Source organism: Opisthocomus hoazin, chromosome 5, assembly GCF_030867145.1.
Source record: "Opisthocomus hoazin isolate bOpiHoa1 chromosome 5, bOpiHoa1.hap1, whole genome shotgun sequence".
In the NCBI taxonomy this organism is placed as follows: Eukaryota; Metazoa; Chordata; class Aves; order Opisthocomiformes; family Opisthocomidae; genus Opisthocomus; species Opisthocomus hoazin.
Window position 1 is genome coordinate 50,238,046 of NC_134418.1, and position 20,095 is coordinate 50,258,140.

The following is a 20,095-nucleotide window of genomic DNA, read 5'->3' on the forward strand; positions in this document are numbered from 1 at the left end:
TAAACAAGACTGGGCCCAGTACTGACCCCTGAGGGACACCACTTGTCATCAGCGGTGCTGAGTCTAGTTGGAGGCTGGTGACAACCCTCTGAGTTCTGCCATTCAGCCAGTTCTCTGTCCACTTCACCGACCACTCATCCAGCCCACACTTCCTGAGCTTCCCTAGGAGGATATCATGGGAGACTGTGTCGAAAGCCTTGCTGAAGTCAAGGTAGATAACATCCATGGCTCTCCCTTCATCTACCCAGCCAGTCATGACATCGTAGAAAGCTATCAGATTGGTCAGGCATGATTTCCCCTTGGTGAATCCATGCTGACTACTCCTGATAACCTTCTTTTCTTCTTTTCTTAGATAGAGTATATGTTCCATGATGCATCTTAGTATTTCAGCAAATTTATGGGGCTCATCTCCTTATATCTAAGCATGCATATGTAAGCTTATTCAGTTTTATTCAGGAAAAATCAAAAGTTCACACTTTGAAAATAGCCTTTGTTTTGTCACGTTACTATGCAAGGGGCACATCTTTGTAATTGAAGGCAAAATCTATTGTATTTTTTGCACGTGTTTGGCTTACAGTTTCATCAAGATTCAACATTTAAGTTGTTTTCAGGTTTGGTTTTTTATTTAAGATTTGGTTTAGACAATCTGTCAAGTCAGACACTAGGTCTGTCTGGTACATTTTGCAACCTCTGAAAGTGGTGTCTCTTGGATACTTCCGAAGACTCCCAAGAAGGCAGATGTGGGCAGAAACTACCATGCAGCATTTGGTTTCTGATCAAGCTTGACTTAGCATTATAAATATGAAATGTTATCAACTTCTCAGAAATATTTTTGTAGGCAAATTATAGGTAGTTTTGATATACCATACAAATGTCCCTTTTTCCTTTTACCAGTGAACTCTCAGCCCATGCGTTGTAAGAAACATTTGCTATTGGGAATGCTAAGTTTATTGTTGCAATTTGACTGACTATCCTGTGCCTCTGCTTCTTGTATTGCAAGAAGGGGAAAGCTGGCATCTTCTTTTGCTATGTCTTTCTCTCTTTGTTGTCTCCCAGAGAGAATCAGAGGAATGATTTTTATTTTTTTTTTTTTTTATTATTATTTTTTTTTAAGAGGGGAGGTTGTTGAGACCAAGTGTGATCTTGAATGATTAGAGGTTTGCTCTTGTACACTTTGCAGGAGTCAACACATTGAGCTCAGTCTTGAAATCCACCTGAAAGACCACAATAGCATGAGTATATAGGAGTAAAACCACTTAAGACATTATCCTAGGTCTAAACTCTTTTCAGGAAGGAATTCTCCACTGAAAATAAGAGCTCACCCTTCCTTGGCCCGAGAGTAGTGCAGGAAAGAGTTGTCCTAATTACTGTGAAGGCTGCATGCAAGCATTGACAAAGAGAACACAGTCAACCCTCCATCAAAGGGACAAGTACTGAAAGATAAGAGCACAAAATGGAAATCTGCCCCAGGACTTCTGGTATGTGCTTTTAAGGTAGGGCAGTGTTTGCCAGCCAAGACTGGTTAAGGTGGCAGCAGCTTCTGGTCTTGCTTCCTACCAGTGAAGACCAAAACACAAATTCAGATAAAATCAGTGCCAGAAGAATCTGTCTGTTCTTGGAGATGAAGCTGTTTTATTGAGTTGTTTTTCTGCTAGTTCAGCAAACTATTTTCAGTTGCATGCTATTAATTAACCTGGGTTGTAGCTCTGTGGTAAAATGCACTGCAAGAAACACCCAAATGAAAGAGCTTTACTGTGTAGCTAAGGTTGACAAAGGCAATCTAATTCCTCCCAGCAAGATTAGGATAAAAAGGCAGTCTTTAATGAAGATCTGGCTTCTCTGATGAAACAGTCTAGAAAACTTTTCTGGTCATCTCGAATATCAGTTTCTGTGCTGGCTTGTAAAAATACGTTGCAGAGATGCAGGAACAGAGAACGCAGAGGTTCCTGTAGCCTTCTCTGACTCAATTTTGTTCTTTATTTGTGGAGGACTTGTAGGAAATGGGGGATCCTAGAGAAATCCTGTGTTTCTTCGGCAAATTTCAGACCTAGCATACAGCATGGAAGAACTATTCTATGGCAGAGGGCAAGTTTCCAAAATCTTCCAGAACTGACCTAATGCTCTTGGGGGAGGGCTTTAGCTTCTGCAAGTTCACAGCATCCTTAGCTCTGAGCAATCTCAGAGATGCTCTTTTCTTCCTCTTTGTATAGCTCTGGAGTCACTGAACATGTTGTTCTGTAACAAAATCTAAGCTTTGATGAGCACTTCCTATGTAAAGTTTCTTTAAAAATATGAGGCATATAGTTCAACAGTGTATGGTCCAGCTGTTTTGAAAGGAGGGGGTATAAAAATGCCATGGAAATCATCAACTCTTAAATTTGCACCAGCCCAGCAACCACACATACATAAAGGAATTACCAGCCCAAGTAACCATTTATTTATTTATGTAATCCTGGTAGAGTTTTGGTAGTCTGTTTGAAGTTGAGAATCCTTGCTGTTACTCCGTCAACTGAGAATGTTTTTCAATTAATTTGTTACTTAAGCTAGTTTCAGGAAATGAGGGAAAAAAGCCCAAAGCAAGCTTCTGTTACAGATTTGATGACTTCTTGATTTATAAAAGTTCTGCATGTCTTTTAGTGAGTGTATTTTCTTGTCCATCAAAGCACTGAATAAAAGAAGCACAGAATGAAAATCCATGTCTTACATGGTTAATCACATGTCATACCTTGTCTAATTCGGTGACTGATACAGAAATGTGCATATTTTTATGCCTGTTTGTATTTACAATTCTAACAGGTGTTGAACTCTTTAAAAATACTTTACAAATTGATTTCAATCATTAATAAGCAATGAAAGATTAGATTGAAATGTCCAGTTGCTAATCACTGATTTAGAAGATCAACTCTGGTAGTTGTCTTGTCAGCATATAAGCTGTTAAATGGAGGAGAAAGACAGTCTAGTACTCAGTTGCGCATCAGTAGTACTAGTGACGTTGAGATTAATCTGGAGATTTGAAAAGGCCGATACCAGACCTGCCCTTCTCTTACATCTGTTTAATTATCTGCAATAACTATTTTGTTGTGGAGAGGGTGTATCATCTGTTTCAGACATGCTATATCTTGTACTCCGTGAGGTCAAAGGAACAGGTCTTTGAAGTGAAGTATCTCAAATGTGAGCATATAAGTGTCAGAAGCAGGCTGAGTCCTCTTCTGTTGAGAGTTGTAAACCAGGCGTCCCTCTAATTTGGTTGGTTTAACTGGAAAAGATTTATCAAAACTTGAAAGTGGGAAAGACTTCGTATGCCACTTAGGCCACTCCTATGCTAAAGTCTGTATTCTGGATTCTGAAAATAGTTGGACTTTATGTTTGAAGACATGTTTAAAGGGAGGGGGAGGAGAAGGGGAAAAAACAAATCTAACAGTAGAAAGGCAGGTTGAGCAAAGAAAGCGATTTTACAATTTGACTGTCTTGCAAATTTATATATGGGAAATGATTTATGTAAAGAAAAGTGATATCATCTGAAAGTGGACATGAAGGACAGTTGTGGTTTTCGGGGACCTGTAAATCTTGTCAACAGGGATGATACTGCGTTGGCTTAGCTTGGGTAAGTATAACAAAAAGAAGGAAGACGAAGTGTGATATATGTTGGTGGGAACTAATGGTGGGTCCCAAGCACTCCTAGACCTAGTTAGGATGGAGGGGGAAATGGATTTTCGTTAACAAGAGGGAAAATGCAATGGGGGGGGGGGGGGGGAATTCCTCACTTTCCAGCTACTCCTTGATGGCAGGTGTTAAATGGTTGTGTTTTCCCTTTACCAGTATCTGTTGAGGAACAGTATTTTTTCACCTTCTGGTAACATTTGATCTTTTAGTCGCTGAGAAGGAACAATTACTGTTATGGGTGACAATTGCTGTTAACACTGACCTGGGAAGCATCGCAGGAACGACACGGGTGATCTCAGAAACTAATTGTTCACCCTGTTCTTGCTCCAGTATTCTCAGGAAGGAGTACATTTCAGTTAGCCGCTTGGTGTTTGTCCCTTTGCTGCTGGTTTTCAAATGGTTCAGTATCACACCAGAGCGCTCTGCTGAGTCCCATCCCTTTGTGCCCAAGGGAAAGGGAGCAGAAGCACTGCAACACGGCTTCCACTGCACACCAGACGTGCAGGGACATGCTGCACCAGCTCAGAGGAGTGTAGAATTTACAGCGTAAGCGGTCCCTTGTGCTGGCAGAATCCTGGCCTGTCTAGAGGCACATCAGTGGTCTGCCTGCCTCCACCTTGGTCTGAGCATAAAATCTTACTTGTCCGAGTGAGGGCTATAGAGAGAAGCAAAGAGAAAGATGAGTTGAGTGTTGAAAACCATGTGTATGTTTTTGGGTTGTCCTGTGCTTTTTGAAGGTATTTCTTTTGTGTCCTGAAACAGCTGAAATGTACATCATTTCCGAACATTTTTGCTAATGGCTGCAGCCTGAGAGAGAAGTAGGAAAAAACAAAACTTAAGGTGCTTGAATTGTGTATGGAGTTTGGGAATTCAAAATTACCTGCAATCAATATTGTAAAATGGATCAATTTTAAATTTCTACCTGAACTTACTGTCTCTTATAATGTGGTGGGGGTTTTTTGTGTCTTTGGCTACTTGTGTCTCGTTAAACCATGTAAAGGACTGTTTTAAAACTCTTTTATTTTGTTTGGCAGATGCTATGTAGCTGAAGATTATTTCAGTTTTTATTGCACTTAAAACCAGTTCACTCTCTTACTTTAATTAAGACCACATTATTTATCTCTGTCTTGGCACTGCTTGATAAACTGTGCTCTCACAAGTGTTGTGTTACCAAGTTGCATAGTTCTGGAGTTAACTCAGAAGGCTGGCAGTTCTAGTGCAGTTGAAAGCCTGCTGGATAGAAAATTGACCAGGAGCCATATCCCGAATTCCAGTCCTTTTAGAAAAACGTATTTGAATCTCTCTGTCATTTTGTCAAAACACACTGCCTGTATTTTGGGGAGTATGTTTCCCTTACTGCCCTTGTAAATTATTCTGAAAGCCTAAACAGGAGATTACATGAATATTATTACTGGAAACTAGTTTCTGTTGTTTTCCTGTGGTCCCTGGCTATTTGATGCATTGCATCTTTGTTAGTGTTTTTTTCCCCATAGTACAAACATGTAGAAACACAAGAGTAGAGTTACTTAAAAGTACTTTTCTTAGGTTAAATCTGTATAGTAGGAGTTTTAAGACAGTTATTTATGTGATGTGTGCCTTAAGGAAGGAAATGGAGAATAAGTTATTTTATACTCATCCTTTGTAACAGTAGATTAGATTCCCAAAGTTGTGACGCAGGCAGTATGATCTGCTATATTAATTAAAATCTAATTAATAGCTTAAAATAATAGCTTAAATAATATATATATAAAATATATATATAAAATAATAGCTTAAAAGAGGAAGCTAAGAAAATGTCAATAAAATGAGCTTGGCAAATTCAGCCCTTTTTCTACTTACAATTAATCACATTCTTTGTACAGCGCTTCAGATCGTGAAGACTGAGTGCGGACAGAAGTATTTTACATGGATCAATAAATTCAGCCTCTACATCTTTAGGGGACAGATGAAGTCCAAAGTTTGTCTAGTATTGGGAAGACTTCAGGCTAAATGTAGGGATTTTATTGTTATTAAAACTAAAATGTGTTTCTGTCTTATTATCTCTTGTTTCTGTAGTGTGTTTCAGAATATGAAGAGTTCATAAATATTTGAAGTGTTTATCATACAAAATGTTAAGTTAAAGATAAAGCCTCTGCATTACTTAAGGTTCCTGAGTTGGGGCTTTTAAGTAGAAATTTTACACTATTTTAAAACGTTTATTTTTTTTATATCAGTGGTGTATACACACAGAACTAGTAAAAAATCCAGTAGCTACCTGCAGGGTGATTTTTGAAGGTTGATGGCCAGCTAAGTTTGTCTTTCTAAAAATGCTTTGCTATATACTGTAATATTTTCTTATGTACATATAATAGTAAGGGTCTTTCCATCTTTACATTTCTTTTGTTTAGCATCTGAACTTACTGCCACAACAGTGAAAAGAAGTTGTTCTGTTTTGTTTCAAAGGAAGTGGGGTTAGAGGTATAGTGCAAAATGTCATCTCTTGGGGCTGGGATGAACAGATAATGTTATTTTCATTCTTAATTTAAATTTTATTTAATTCAGTTTATAGAAATAAATTTCCACTACTTTTGCCATACATGGTGTTTAAAATTCTTGCTTTTCTTCAGCTCATCTTATTTCTAAATTTACATATTTGATGGCTTTTTCACAATATGAGATATTTCTAAACTCCGGTTCTGAAGTTGGCCGTGCTAAGAGAAGGTGTCTGTAGAGGTAATGTCATTTGCTTCATGCCAGTGTCTTGCTGCTCACTGTGGTGAAAGCATGATCTTCGACATGATTGATTATTTTTACTACTGTTTCAAGCAGACATTTTGTAGTAGCCATTAAAGAGAGTGATTCCAGGCTTAAATCTTGTTGTAGCTAGGCATCAGTTGGATTGCTGTGGGGAAGAGCGGGAAAAATGTGTACAGTGATGTTAAGGATTAGTAATTAATGTCTGCACAAAATTTAGATTCTCTTGACCAAATTTATACAGTGTTGTTCAAGTAGCTCAGCAAATGCAGTTCTTTGGTTGTTGGTTAGATTTTATTTTTTTGTTACACCTTGGCAAATTTAGTATTTGGAAGCATTTGAAGTCACTCTGGAGGAGTTCTAGAAACAGAAAGATGCCTTTACAGCTTGTTAATTGAGCCATATGTTTTATTTCGTTTAGCTTGTACTGGCATTGGTAGGTTCAAGTAACATGTATTGCTTTGTCCCTTGCGATTTTATTTAGTGGAATAGGATAGGAAAACCCCCTGAGATACTGCTTTCTGTGTACAAGAGAGAGATGATGTATGGTGTTGTGTTTGGTATTTTTTAGGGGGGTTTGGGGTATTTTTTTTTCATACGTGACAAAGACCTCTAGTTTCCATGGGGAGCTCAGCAGTTCTGTGTGAGAGCTTAAATTGCTTTAGCCTACATGATCAGAGATACTATCCATCAATTACTTAGTTCTTTTCGATCCAAAGGAGAAAGCTGGAACATGAAATACACTCCCCTGAGACAAGAAGACTGAGCTTCTCTTGTATGTCATAAAAAACAGAGCAGGGGGAAGCCAGTTCTGCACTGTGAATCCTAAGCTTGTCATACTGGCTTTCAGCAAAACACGCTGGCATTTTAAGATCCATTAGAAAAAGTAGAACAAACTTCTTTTGGTTCTCAGGTGATTAAACAACTTGAAATAACTACTTGAAGCAGACTCTGTAGGATCTTTCCATTTCCAGAATGTTTGTTGCCCTCAGTGGTATCTTTTCCTTTTTAAAGCAAAATTCTGCATAGCGATTTAAGGTGTATTTAGAAAAATGTACATTAGACTTAGATCGAAGAATGAATTATTGGGTTCTCTACTGAAGGGTATCTCTTGAGCACATTGGTAGGAGGGGAAACTTTCTGAGCTTCAGGATCTGAAAGTTGGGAACACTTTCCTGGATAATTGTACTACCAAGTTATTAATATAGTTTTGTTTTGGTATCACAGAATGTAGAAAGCCTAAAAGCCATTTTTAAACTTCTTTTGGAGGAAGAGGTGTTGAATAAATTGAAGGAGTTACTTGGTGGATCCTTTTACATCTGACATCTGCAAGCAGTAATTTAATACATTTCCTAGGAGACAAGAAATATTCTAGATTACAAGATAACTGAACAGGCTAGGAACCAGCACTGTAGGAACATCTGAGCTAATAGGAGGGTGGAAAATGTTAGTGGTGGAGCTGAAGGAGGAAGTAATTATTCTGTTGTTGCTCACTATGGAGAGGGAAAAGAATGACATCGTTCAAATGCATGTTTTCTTCAGATCTCTGATGTATCATGTAGCAAAACCAGAGCAACTGCGTGTGGGAAAATAAGTTGTATTTTTACTCAGATAAAAACTTATACCTTCTTCAGTGAAACTGAGTTGGCTTACTGTTTGAGGTGTAGAAAAAAAAATTTTACTCAAGGAAATGATCTCTCTTTTTCCTGCCTTCGTTAACTTTTCCTTTCAAGGTAGATTTTGGAATTTAATACCTTCCCCTGTGCATGCAGGCTGTTTCTCCCACCCTACCACCGCCCCGCCCTGTTTTTTTGGGGAGGTCTGTGGCCAGAAGTTTAACAGCAGTATTATCAGACATCAAAAACCTAGCTGACAAATTGAATATTCATAGTGTAGGAAGTTTTCTTTGTTGCTTAAAATGACAGAAGTTTTCTTAGTGACTTTCAGTGGTTGTTTTGCTGTGTTCTGGTATTATTCACAGGGTTTGAATGTGTGATCTTACTAAGATTTCAGATTTATTCTTTGCCCACTTCCACTGCTGCTGAATCATTCTTTTCTTTTTCACTTTCGAAATTTTTAGTTTCTTTTCCGTTTTGTCCAGTTCTATCAGCTACTCTAATAAGGAGTATTTCCTCTCTCTACTAGCTTTGTCTTAGCTCTTCAGATCATTGCTGCTACAGCAGTGCTATATTAGTATAGCAGTTAACTCCATTCTTATTGTAGCCTTAATGACATTTGCACTACAAAATGTGGTCATTTTATATGTCGACTGCATAAAATTAATGAAATAAGCTGAGGAGAGGAGAGCTTGTGAGTATTGTAGCAGGCTCTTCCTGAGCTTGCTGGTATGAATAATAGCAAAGAATAGTCAGAAAAGATAGGTGTTACTCCTTAGTGCAATTAAAATTGAGGTGGTTGTTGTGGTTATGAAGCACTACAGACAGAAGAGAAAGCATCAATCTATTCTGTTAATGTGTAGGCTGATATGAAATGTGACTTTGAGCAAATAAAATGGCATCAAAGTTGCTTTAATTTCAGGGGTGTTTTTTTTTCCTTTCAAATACAGCTGATCCTACTGCTCTGGGATTCATCATTTCTCCATGGTCTCTCCTGTTGCTTCCATGTGGCAGTGTATCATTTACTGATGAAAATGTCTCCCAACAAGACCTGCGAGCATTCACAGCACCAGAGCTGCTGCAGAACCATTCTCTGTCATCTCTGTCAGATGTTGAAAAGGTACAGTACCTCTTCCTTGGCAGACATCTGTTGTCTTTTGCCGCTGATGCCTTCACATCCCTTCACTTTAAACTGTCCTTTTTGTCTCCCTGTGGTTCTTGATTTGTATGAGTAATTGTTGATTTCTTTTGTAAGAGGAGGAGGGATCCTCCTACTTTGTCCGTAAAAGTGGAATAATGATTATGGTTGTATGTGCTTATGAAGAAGTGTCTGTGTGCAGGTCCCTGTCACATGTGTGCTACTGACAGCCATACTTAGGCAATGGCTGTGCAGAATAACTGACCATTGAACTAGTGATAAGCAACACTTCACCTTCTTTTTCTAGAAGATTTTGGTGACATCAACTTCAATTTTTTTAAAAAACTTTCTGGCAAAATGCATCTGGGAGATAAGCAAAAGTATTACTCAGGCAGTCCAGGGCTTCAAAAAATGGCATATTCCTACACTAATCTCAGAAGAAAAAGTTTATTTTAATTAATAAAAGTATTCCTCGGTTGTGTACAAAATTGTTCCTTTTCACCTTCCTTTTTAACTGTTACCGAAGGTAGATGTTCAGGCAGGTAAGGTTTGTATATGTGATCTCCTCCAGGTTATTGACACGCACAGTCAAAATGACTAGCTTCTCAAATGCTTTCTTAAGAACAGTTTGTTGCAAATGGTAATGCTTTCCCCAGAAAGGTCTCGTCAAAGATATCTAGAGGCGTGAGTAAGAAGGAAGCTGAGCTCTTATTTCCATCTCCTTGGCTTCTCTGGGTCAATAATCCTTAGAGAAGGAATCTAGCTGCAGCCAGTGTTGTAATCTGGGAACAGTTACGACATTGGGCAGTCTTCCTCCAGGAAGAACAGCAACATGTTCTTACTCCACAGGAAACTAGTATTGGCATTGATTGCTGTTGTGTGCACAAGGACTACTAAAACACATTTTCCTGTGATTAATATTTTGTTTTCGCAGCTTTTTTAGTTCTAAGCCTTGTATATAGTCAATTTTCTTAAGGACTGTATCACTGAATACCTACTGAAATTCACTGGTTCCTCAGTTACTCCAGGCCCTTTAGACTTCCTTCTTGCCCTGCAGTATAGTCAAAATTAATGGTATTATAAAATATGTATGTAATTTTATCCATGACAAATTCATAAACAAAGAGCAACCTAGATTGAAAGTTTTAATAGAAAAATAAGAATAACACTGACATCAGTGCAAATTTGGGATCGGTTATGTAGGATGCAGCTGCCAAGCTCCGTAGTCATACTGTTGGAATTGTTTATCTTCTTTCAAGAGAGACAGCACTGTTGAAGACAGTAGTGTTACCACTGGTGCCAACTCTGAAGTTAATGTATAAAACAGGCCTTTAAAAACACCAGAAAAAATTTTGAAATTACATGTGTTTGACCTTTGTCAGAGCTGATTGCATTCTTTGTTCTGTGCCTGTATGTTACTTTTTTCTCTTTGAAATGAATAGAGAACTGTTCCTATTAAAAGCCATGCTATGATGTTTATCTTGATCTTTTGGAAGGAAATACTCAGAGGGACCACTGCGGCCTGTAAACTCCAGTACAGAGCATATCAATAGGCGATGACCAAATACTGGCATTTTGTACATATGCAGCACTGATTAATCCTCTCCGATTATGGCTGTGTGAATTTATTTCATGATATCAGTGTAACCTTGCTTGCTGGAAGATTATGACAAAATTGAGACTCTAGGCCGCAGCAACTGCTTTGCTGTTTTCACTGGGAAACAATTGAATGTGGAAATAGACAAGCTTTGGCTTTACATAAGCAGATTACTCATAAAATCACCTATAAAGGAAATAAAGCCCTTTATCTTGTCATATTCAGCTTTAGCAGTAGATTAAAGCTTCAGGCATTGGGCTTGAGATGAATTAACCTGTTTTGTATTTGAACTCTACTTGACTTCTGTCTGTGTTTTGCACACACTGAGGGGGAAAAATTAACTGTTCTGGTAGCCTGGAATGGTACAAAAACATTTCAAGAAAACTTGCTGCTGTCATTCTTGTTCTCAGTTTAAAACCTTGTGGATAAATCACACAGCTGTGTGGCAGTCATGTCTGGATGCAGTGAAGGACAGCCATAATCTGAAGATGGGATCTGCGAGTTACTCATCCTGCATTTGCTCATGTGAGACCCTCCAGCTGAGTTCTTACAAATGTACCATTGTGTACAAAGAGTTGAAGTTTCTTCATGGTGGCAATGGTATATACCAGAATATGTAAAAATAATCTTTGATAGTGCATCAGGGGAAAAAAAAAAAGACCAAAGTGACTGTAATATACTGGTCTATAATCCCCTGGTTGGGAAATATACATTATAGTACATTTGTGTGAAATGCTTCAAACATACCAGTCCTTTTGGTTTTATTTGCTTACTTGCTTATATGGAAGGAGAAAGCTACCTGAAGCATAGCCTTGTGCAAAAACTTGTGTCCTTTTATGGCTTTATTAGTTGAAGTTAGTAGGGCTGGTGAAGAGCTTATATGTGCACCCCTTTTTTGACTGTTTCACTTTACATTTGTATCAAACTGTGTGTTGGGTAGTACACTGGTTATTTGTCATGATATAATGACTTCGTGTTTCTTAGATCTTGCTTTGCACATGCTGATTGTGGTAACTTTTAACATATTTAAACTTTTTTTTTTTGTTACAACTTGCTGTGGGTCACTGAATTAATTTACTGGAAGTCTTTGGTGTTTTACTTTTTGGTTGTTCTGAAATAGGACCATTCTGCTGAAGGCAGAAGAACGTCTTGTTTCTTAAGGCCTTGCAGCAGACAGTGGCAGGGTTGCACTTATCGCTTGAGTTATGACTGTTCTTGCTAACACAAGGTAACAGTGTCTTCAAGGAGAAATATTAGAAAAAATAATAGTCAAGTTAACGAGTACCCTTTTGATTCCAAGACACCCAGTCAATTTGAATACAAAATAAATCTGAGGTAACTGCAAGTTTGTTGGAAATAGCATAAGCAAACATTCAAAATTATAATGAAAGATTGATTTGGGAAGTGAATTTGATGTTGAATTTTATATTGTGGAAAATATTATAAGTATGATAATACATAAATTAACTAGAGTTATTAAATAAATAGTTTCATTTTTAAAAATGCATGCTATGTGCCTCTAAATCAAAGATTACCTCATCTGGAGAGAGAGAAGGGTATTTTAAATATGAATGCTTACTACGTAGTATTGTACAAAAAACACGAGTTACTGATCATTTAAAATTAGCAAACTTCTTGGGTTTTTACAACACAGTTTTTCAGTAGATAGTTTTTGCCTAGTTTTCATGGTTGAATTATTTCTTATGTAAGGAACTTGATGTACTTCACAGATTTCAAGCAGTGATGATCTTGTAAATAGTGTTGTGGAAATTCTTTTTTGTTGTTGTTGTTTTGAAGCTTAGAATTATAGAATATCTGGAATTGGAAGGGACCCGTGATGATTGTCAAGTCCAACTCCAGACTCCACAAAGGATAACCCAAAAATGAAATTACATGTCTGTAAGACCATTGTCCAAACACTTCTTGAACACCGACAGGATTAGGACCATGACCGTTTCCCCAATTAGGATTAACAATTTTGCGAATAGACTTAAGTATGGTTCTTGCATTTTTGGGGTCGGGAGGGGTTGGGGGGCGCTTTTTTGTTTGAATTTTTTGTTTGGTTGGTTTTGTGTGTTTTTTTAGGGGTTGGTTTGGGCTTTTTTCCTGAAAATGTTTTTTTTTTGCGTGCATTATTACCATGAAAGTATATTCACCTTTTTCAGTACAACTGTGGTATCTCCAGATACATAAGGAAGAGTTTAGTATTTCGGTTTAAAGGATAATGGATAATAAACCAGATACGGAACAATTTTCTCAATATTTCAAATAGTGTTTCTGGTTGAACAGGGCAGTGGTATTAACTGAGAACCCTTGATGCTTGTCTGTGACTTCTGTCCTGTTCTGTTCGTTGCATGGAGCAATGAGACCTTGCTTTGGTGGCCGGTGCTTGCTTTCTGGGAGAGGAGGCTGATAGGTGAGCCCTTGCTAGGTATACAGTGCTGACTACATATTTGTGTCTAGCATAAAGCTGTGTTTCATCTGCACGTGTGTACAACACTGCTGGAGTCCTGCCGGAATGTGCCACTGGCAACAAAATTTGCCTCCTTATTTTCCCTTCTGAGCATGATTGCAAAAAATTTCTTTATGGTTCTGATTCCAGCTTTATCACAAAGATGTTCTCTATTTTTCTCTACCTGAATATCCTTCTTGTACATCTGTGTCCAAATGCACACCAGCTGACCCTGTTCCTCTGTCTTCAGTGCTTGTCAGTCAGCTGGACTGAAGCATACCAGTGAGTAACCGTGAGTCAGCAGTATCTGGTATATTGCTGCCTTATACTAGTGGAAACCTCTCTGTCCAGTGCTGACTCATATGCTGTGCTAGACAGGAGCCATCCCACAAGATTTAAGTGGCAGAAGTTTAGGATTGGAGTCCTTCTCTTGAGTATGTTGAATTCCAATTTTCTATGAATAAAGCACATTGGATTTATGAGAACAATTTTAGTAACATGTTGCTTCTAAGTGTATGTATTAATTATTTCCTTATCCTGTCACAAAGCTGTGTATTACTCTTCCAAATACATAGAAATGAAACTTTTTTCTATTTTACAATAGAAATCTAAAAGTACATCGTACTTGTATTTTGGGGTTAATTTCTGGCACAGTGCAGTAATAGTATAATGTCTTTCAAGCAATCTGGTCCAAAAGGAAAAACATTTATGCATTATCCTTTTTCTGAGTCTTTGAGAATATATTTTGTTTTCTTGAGTAGGCTAAGAGACTCCTTAGTAAAGAGATTAATTCTCTTGTATGACCTTAAGCTAGTTCTAGATATGCGGGTTTTAACCTACATATTTAGTACAGGAAGAAGCAAATTGTTTTTATCATTTCATAGGTTCCATTGAGCCCATTCATTACCTTTTTTTTCAGTTACCTAGTTTTTAAAATCTGTGTATGAAATATCTGAATCTGGACAAATCTTGTCAATACCTATGACTTAATTAAAATGTTTTAGTTAGTGAAGAGGGTGACTTAAGCAAATCACTTTTGGTTTATCACTATCCCTGTAATTGTTCTTCATTGCATGCACAATTATTTAATAAACTTGTTGCTTTAAGTACCACAAATACTACTGGTAACTTGGTAGAAAGAGCCGTCACTAGTGTATATTACTTATACAGTCCAGAAAACCTGCTTTTTTTCTGCGCATACCTGTTTTCACAGTCACCTACAGGGGCAGTATATGTTTCTGCTCCTTAATTTGCAGTATTTAAAGGTTTTATTCCCGGTCCTGATGGGATTAGTATGTTTAACATATATTAATGTCATTAAAGTTGATACTAATTGTTAATTATATGTGTAATGGTTATTTGTATCTTATAATATCATTAATAGATTAAGGTGACTGCTTTATACGTTGATACTCCTACATTCATTCCTCTTCTTCCTTTGATGCCAGTCTTGGGGATCTCTTGACAGTAGTACCCTACTATTTGAGTCCTGCTAAGGTCTGCCTTACCTTCAGACTAAGGTTTTAAGGATCCTTGGACATGACCATGCAGTCTGTACTCCACACCAGGCTGATCGCGTGGATTACGTGTGCTTCTGGCATCAATGTGAGATGAAAACTTAAAATTGAACAGAGAAGATGGAAGCACTGTTTAGATGCAGTACGTTTCGTAGCAGTAGGAGTTGCTTTTCTGACCTTCTTGGCAAAGGAGTACAACAATTTGAAAGACAACTGAGCTTATATACCAGGAATATATGTAGGGAAAATGAGGTTAATTTAGTTGCTCATAAGTTCTGCTTTGCGTTTCCGGTCCTGTTCAATGAGGTGACAAATGTCTTGTGTCTTATGACAGGTCCATATTTATTCTCTTGGTATGGCACTCTTTTGGGGAGCTGACCGTGAAGTTCCTCAAAGTCAGGTGAGTTTAGATTTTGTTTTGTTTAATATTGGAACTTCAGACTTGATAGTTTGACTGAATCTGCATTTAAGTTAACATGGCAGGGTGTCATAATGAGTCACTGAAGAGTAAAACTTCTTTCATGTATGTTGAGGTTTTTCATGTGGAGTGTGTGAGGGTGGCAATGGCAGTGATATCTTGCAGAAAGAAGGTGCTGATATTACATTTCTGTTAGTTGCCAAGAAGATGTATCTGGGCTGGTTTATCCTGTAGTGTCACAGGCTGAAAGATGACAGTTTAAGCTGCTGACAAAGGAGAAGATGATTTGTTTTGGTTTAGGCTTTTATAAAAACAAATATTTAAATAACAATGTTGGTTTATTCATAATAAAGCAACTTGTTCCCTATGCTGCCGTAACTTCTGTGAGTCTGGACTTGGCACATTACACAATGGCCACGAAAGGAAGTTTGGAACAGGGAGTAGATTCTTGCTATTGACTTGTCAGTCAGTGCAGACACAGTTGCAGACTGCTTAGAGCTGGGTGTTACTGCTCAGTGGGGTTATTTCACACACACAGCAGAACTCATAGACTGTCTTTCCAAAACTGACTGAAGAAGATGTGATTCATCGTCTTCCCGAATGCTCCTTCTCCGCCTCCAGTTAAACTTCTAGAAGTCAGTATCTGAAAGAGTGAAAATAAGAGGAAAAGCATCCAAAAAGCATTTAATGATGGAGTTTCGGTATCTGGCAGAGCATTGTGCAACTTAGGGAGATAAGCTATTTCTGTTTCATATTTGGATTCAGTCTTACAATGTGTAAGAGTAAGGAAGGAAAAATTGAAAGGCTCTTTGGCAATTTAAGTGTTCAGTTCCTAGTATTTTCTTTAACAGAGTTGTAGTTGGGTTCTCAGTTGTACTGATTTGGAAGTTAAAATAGTCAGAAAATTTGAAGCTATGACTGTTGTAGGGATACTTATTTGTAATGTCTACTGTGCCTGTCCCAAAACCCCTGGTATTTTCTTAGACAGCTGTCCCCTTTCTTTGCTCTCCTGTCTTGTCATACATGAAAGAAACAGTATTCAGCAGTAGTCGGAGAGTGACTAAAGGTAGGTAGAGGTAGGTGGTGAGCAGAAAGTAGGCATGAATTTTAGTCCCCTTTTTCTTTAGTTCTTCCTTTGGTATTAGATTGTAGCAACAGTTTCACAGTGATGCAGTGGGAAGGACTGCACTACCTTTTGCTATAACAGTATTTTTCCAAAGACATTATGGTGAGGTATGCGTGGTAAAGAAAGGGGCAGAAGTCTAGAATTTACCTTTGGGGTGTTCTCATGTGGTGCCTCTGCCTTGTGGAGTTAGTGGAGGCAAGAGGACAGTCGTGTGTGACATGACTTGTAAGTGTTAATTTGTATGATGGATTTTCCCGTTTTTTAATATTTTTTTTCTGTATTTGCCTGCCTATGTTGGTTAATGAGCTGCTTCTCTGCTGGGAGTGTGGCTGAATACAAGAGTGAATTTTTCGATTAATTAGAAATGCTAAACGGATAGTTGGAAAAAGCCTATATTAATGAAATCAGGGTGGTCCAGAATACTTTTTTTCAATGTTATAGTTTAAGAGTACTAATACAGGGTAAATTGGAGGATTGTAATGGCTTGGAGTGCTCTGTGATCCAAAAAGCACAACAATGTTTGTATTTTGTGGGTAACCACCTGCTTTAGGAGAGTTGCAGATCGGAAAGCTCAAGTCCCAAGTACCTCCGGCATCTGAGAACAAGTGTTATTGCTGACTATGGTGTACCCTGAGGAGTGATATTCCATGTTCAGTGTGCTGGATTAACTGAATGGGTAGAGGAGAATTATATCTAGATTGTTCTTGACTGTATGGGTGTTGTCCTGCAACGGTGAAGCTCTGCTTCCTTAACCAGTGGTTTTGCTGTTTTATACCCTACTTTTTTGTTGATATTGTTTGATGTTGTCACTGCACTTTGAAAATGCTAACACAGCTTCTGCAAGAGCTGAGGAACTGTAGAAAATGAGCATAGCAGACAGAGGGTTACAAAATGATTGTAACAAGGATTGAATTTTATGCTTGTGACTGGCAGAATGTTCAAAAATAATAAAGAAAATTCCCTCTGAACCTTTTCACTAGTCATTAAGCCCTTGAGAAAGCAAAGCGTTGGTTTCCTGACCTTACAGGTCAGGCAGCTTGTTTGGACCAGATTGTTGTAGAGTAGGAGTCGAATCTAGATGCTGAATGCCTGTCCCCTGATCTACAACTGATTTTTTTTTTTTACCACCTAGATGGTAACTTTCAAATTGGTACTTGGATAATGTAGGCAATGTATTGTGGATAGTTATTTTACTGTGTTGAATGTCTTTTGTTTCTGTGTGTACCACAAGTCAGTATTAAAACTGATTCTCCCTCCTGTTCTTGTTTGTCACTAGCCTATCAAACTTGGAGATCATCTCAACAGCATACTCCTTGGCATGTGTGAAGATGTCATTTATGCCCGTGTATCTGTACGGACTGTATTGGATGCTTGCAGTGCCCACATAAGGAACAGTAACTGTGCTCCTTCTTTTTCATATGTGAAACAGTTGGTCAGACTGGTTCTGGGAAGCCTGTCTGGGGTAAGTCTGTGTGAGCATTTGAGGAATAATAGTAATGAGCAGAAAGAGAGCAAAGGTGCTAATTCAGAGTCACTCTGCAGTCATTTTTCCTCTTGTTTTACTGTGTTGCAGTTTTGGTAACGGTGAGTGTTGAAAGGAAAGAATTCCCTCTCTCTGCTTCTAACAGTTTGTGTACTTGAAAATTCCTCCTGGAATATGCATTCATGACTCCTGTTTCTGAGGAGGATAATTTTGTGAACTGTTTGTCTTCATTGAAAGAAAAGTAGGGAAAAATGGGAGAGCAAAAAAGATTATGAACTCTGGGGCAAGCCTTGCTGTGAATTTTATTAAAATTATGCTTGACTTTTGGAGGGTTGCTTATTAACAGGAAGAGAGACATTTTAGGTGGTGTGCCAATTCTCTTGCACTTCTGCTCAGCTCTTGGATGTGATAATTGTAGAGGACGTTATTGTCTAATGATGACAAATGCATTAAACTGTATTCAGAAGTGAAAGAAACTACCTGAACTCATCTTGCAAAGTTAGTACTCGTGACAGGCAGTCTATCCCTTCACCTAAACCATGATAACATAACTTCAGAACAGCTAAATAATTTCAAGCTTCTGAATAGAAAGAAAGGCCATAAATTGTCAGTACTGTTAGATTGTGTTCTGTTTATAAGAAATTCTGAGCAGTATTATTGCTGGAATGATATCCCATGATGGTCCTGAATTTTAAGCAGTTTTGTATCATTTAAACTCCTTTTTCTAATCTCGTAGGGGTTATACCAATGTGAAAATTGGCGTCTGGAGAGACAGCACTATAACTGCAAGTGAAATATTTGACTTGATAATGCTTCTGTTTTTTAAAAAAAAAATTATTATGATCGAATTGTTAGACAGTGTCTTCATAAATCTGGTTTGGAAACACTTGCACGAGGTCAGAGGTCCCTGCATTTATCTAATGTTTGGCAGCAGCTGAGTATGACAGGCCTGCAGAAATAGTGCTGAGCCTGAGCTCCACAAAGTATTGTCTAGTATGTGAAGTTATGTCGATCGGTGGTGCTCCTTGCTGTAATGTCTGAAGTCTTGTGTAGTTGCCAAGTGGAGCTAGTCTGTGATTCAATGAAATAAAGACCTACAAGGCCTTAATCAGTGAAACTATTAAAATAAAGATCCAAACCTTAAATTGGGCCACAAGCTGTAGAAGCAGTCACTGTGGAGAGTCATTAGGCCCTTTCTGCCTAGTGAATTTTCTGCTTTTCCCTATCTTGTTCTTGTCAGCAGGCTTTCAGAGGGAGTCTGAGGTTAGTGTGACAGATGAATCTAAACCGGCCTGCCAAAGACAGCAATAGTGGTCCCAAATGCATGTACTGAAATCCAGCGGAGAGCTGAATACAGCAAGGGTGTTTCTGTCTCCTATACCATGTTGATAATGAAGGAGCAGGACTACTGGCGGTTATCCAGTGCTGAAGTTTTGCTAAGCTTCTAGATTTCCTCTGCTGGTAACCTTTTTTAACCTAATTCATAACATGTCACTGCATTGGCTTTGCAAGAAGACCAGAGCAAAATAGCTGAACAGAACCGAGCGTTGACAGAACAGCAGCGATGTTAACTGTGGTGCTATGTTTTAGCTTAGCTAGCCATCCCTGCGGTTTTTAATGTTTAGTGCTCTGTATGTGTGCTGGAATTTTAAAATTAATAAGGAAAGCATATAAAATTGTTTTTGCAGAACCATAGTACAATTTGCTATTCTAAGATCAGCATGCCTCCAATCTGGATTGGCCTTACGAAAGGTTGGAGAGGTCTTAGCTCTGTAACTGGTCATTTGGTGGTCTATGAAGCACAGCTGAGAGGTCCTGTTTGAATGTTCTCGCTTTCTATGTTGATATGCTTTGTAAAGGGCAATACAGCACAAGACTGATGCATATCTGTTTAATGTTAATTGAGCTACATTCTAACTGTGAATAGAAGGCTGCTTGATTTCTCCACCTCCTCAGCTAAGCTACTGTCCAAGTTACGCTGATTTCCACTCTTTCAAAAGATCTCACTAAAGATTCTTTGTTGTAGCAAATAAGCTGCTCTTTGAATGATTGTACATGTGAAATATTTTGGGGGGGGAGGAAGTAGTGATTTTAAAAAAAGGTAAAAGTTAATGGGAATAGTTAAGCCTGACGCACAAAAGGAATGTGTCTGAGGGGCTAAAGAGACTTGTCACAAATGTGTGAGATTTTACTTGTGTAGCAAGTTGTGTGAGGTATCAGCCTAAAACTATCAGGTACACTCATCAGGGCAATCACAAGTTCCAGTCAAGACGCAACCATGGAACTTGGTTTTTGACTGTTCCTATCCCTTCAGTTTGCTGTAGGGGTGGAATGTATTTAAATTACGCACTT

The 20,095-nt window shown here is 38.3% G+C and overlaps 1 protein-coding gene across 8 annotated transcripts in view; it reads left to right on the top strand.

Annotated features, from left to right (window-relative positions):
• Positions 1 to 20,095, top strand: part of PTPN13 (protein tyrosine phosphatase non-receptor type 13) — a 131,323-nt gene that overhangs the window by 29,394 nt on the left and 81,834 nt on the right. For all 8 annotated transcript variants that reach the window (XM_075421203.1, XM_075421202.1, XM_075421206.1 and 5 more), the window contains 3 exons: positions 8,963 to 9,132; positions 15,051 to 15,116; positions 17,537 to 17,722. In XM_075421203.1, the coding sequence (XP_075277318.1) occupies positions 8,963 to 9,132; positions 15,051 to 15,116; positions 17,537 to 17,722 (422 nt within the window). The remainder of the gene's footprint in view (positions 1 to 8,962; positions 9,133 to 15,050; positions 15,117 to 17,536; positions 17,723 to 20,095) is intronic.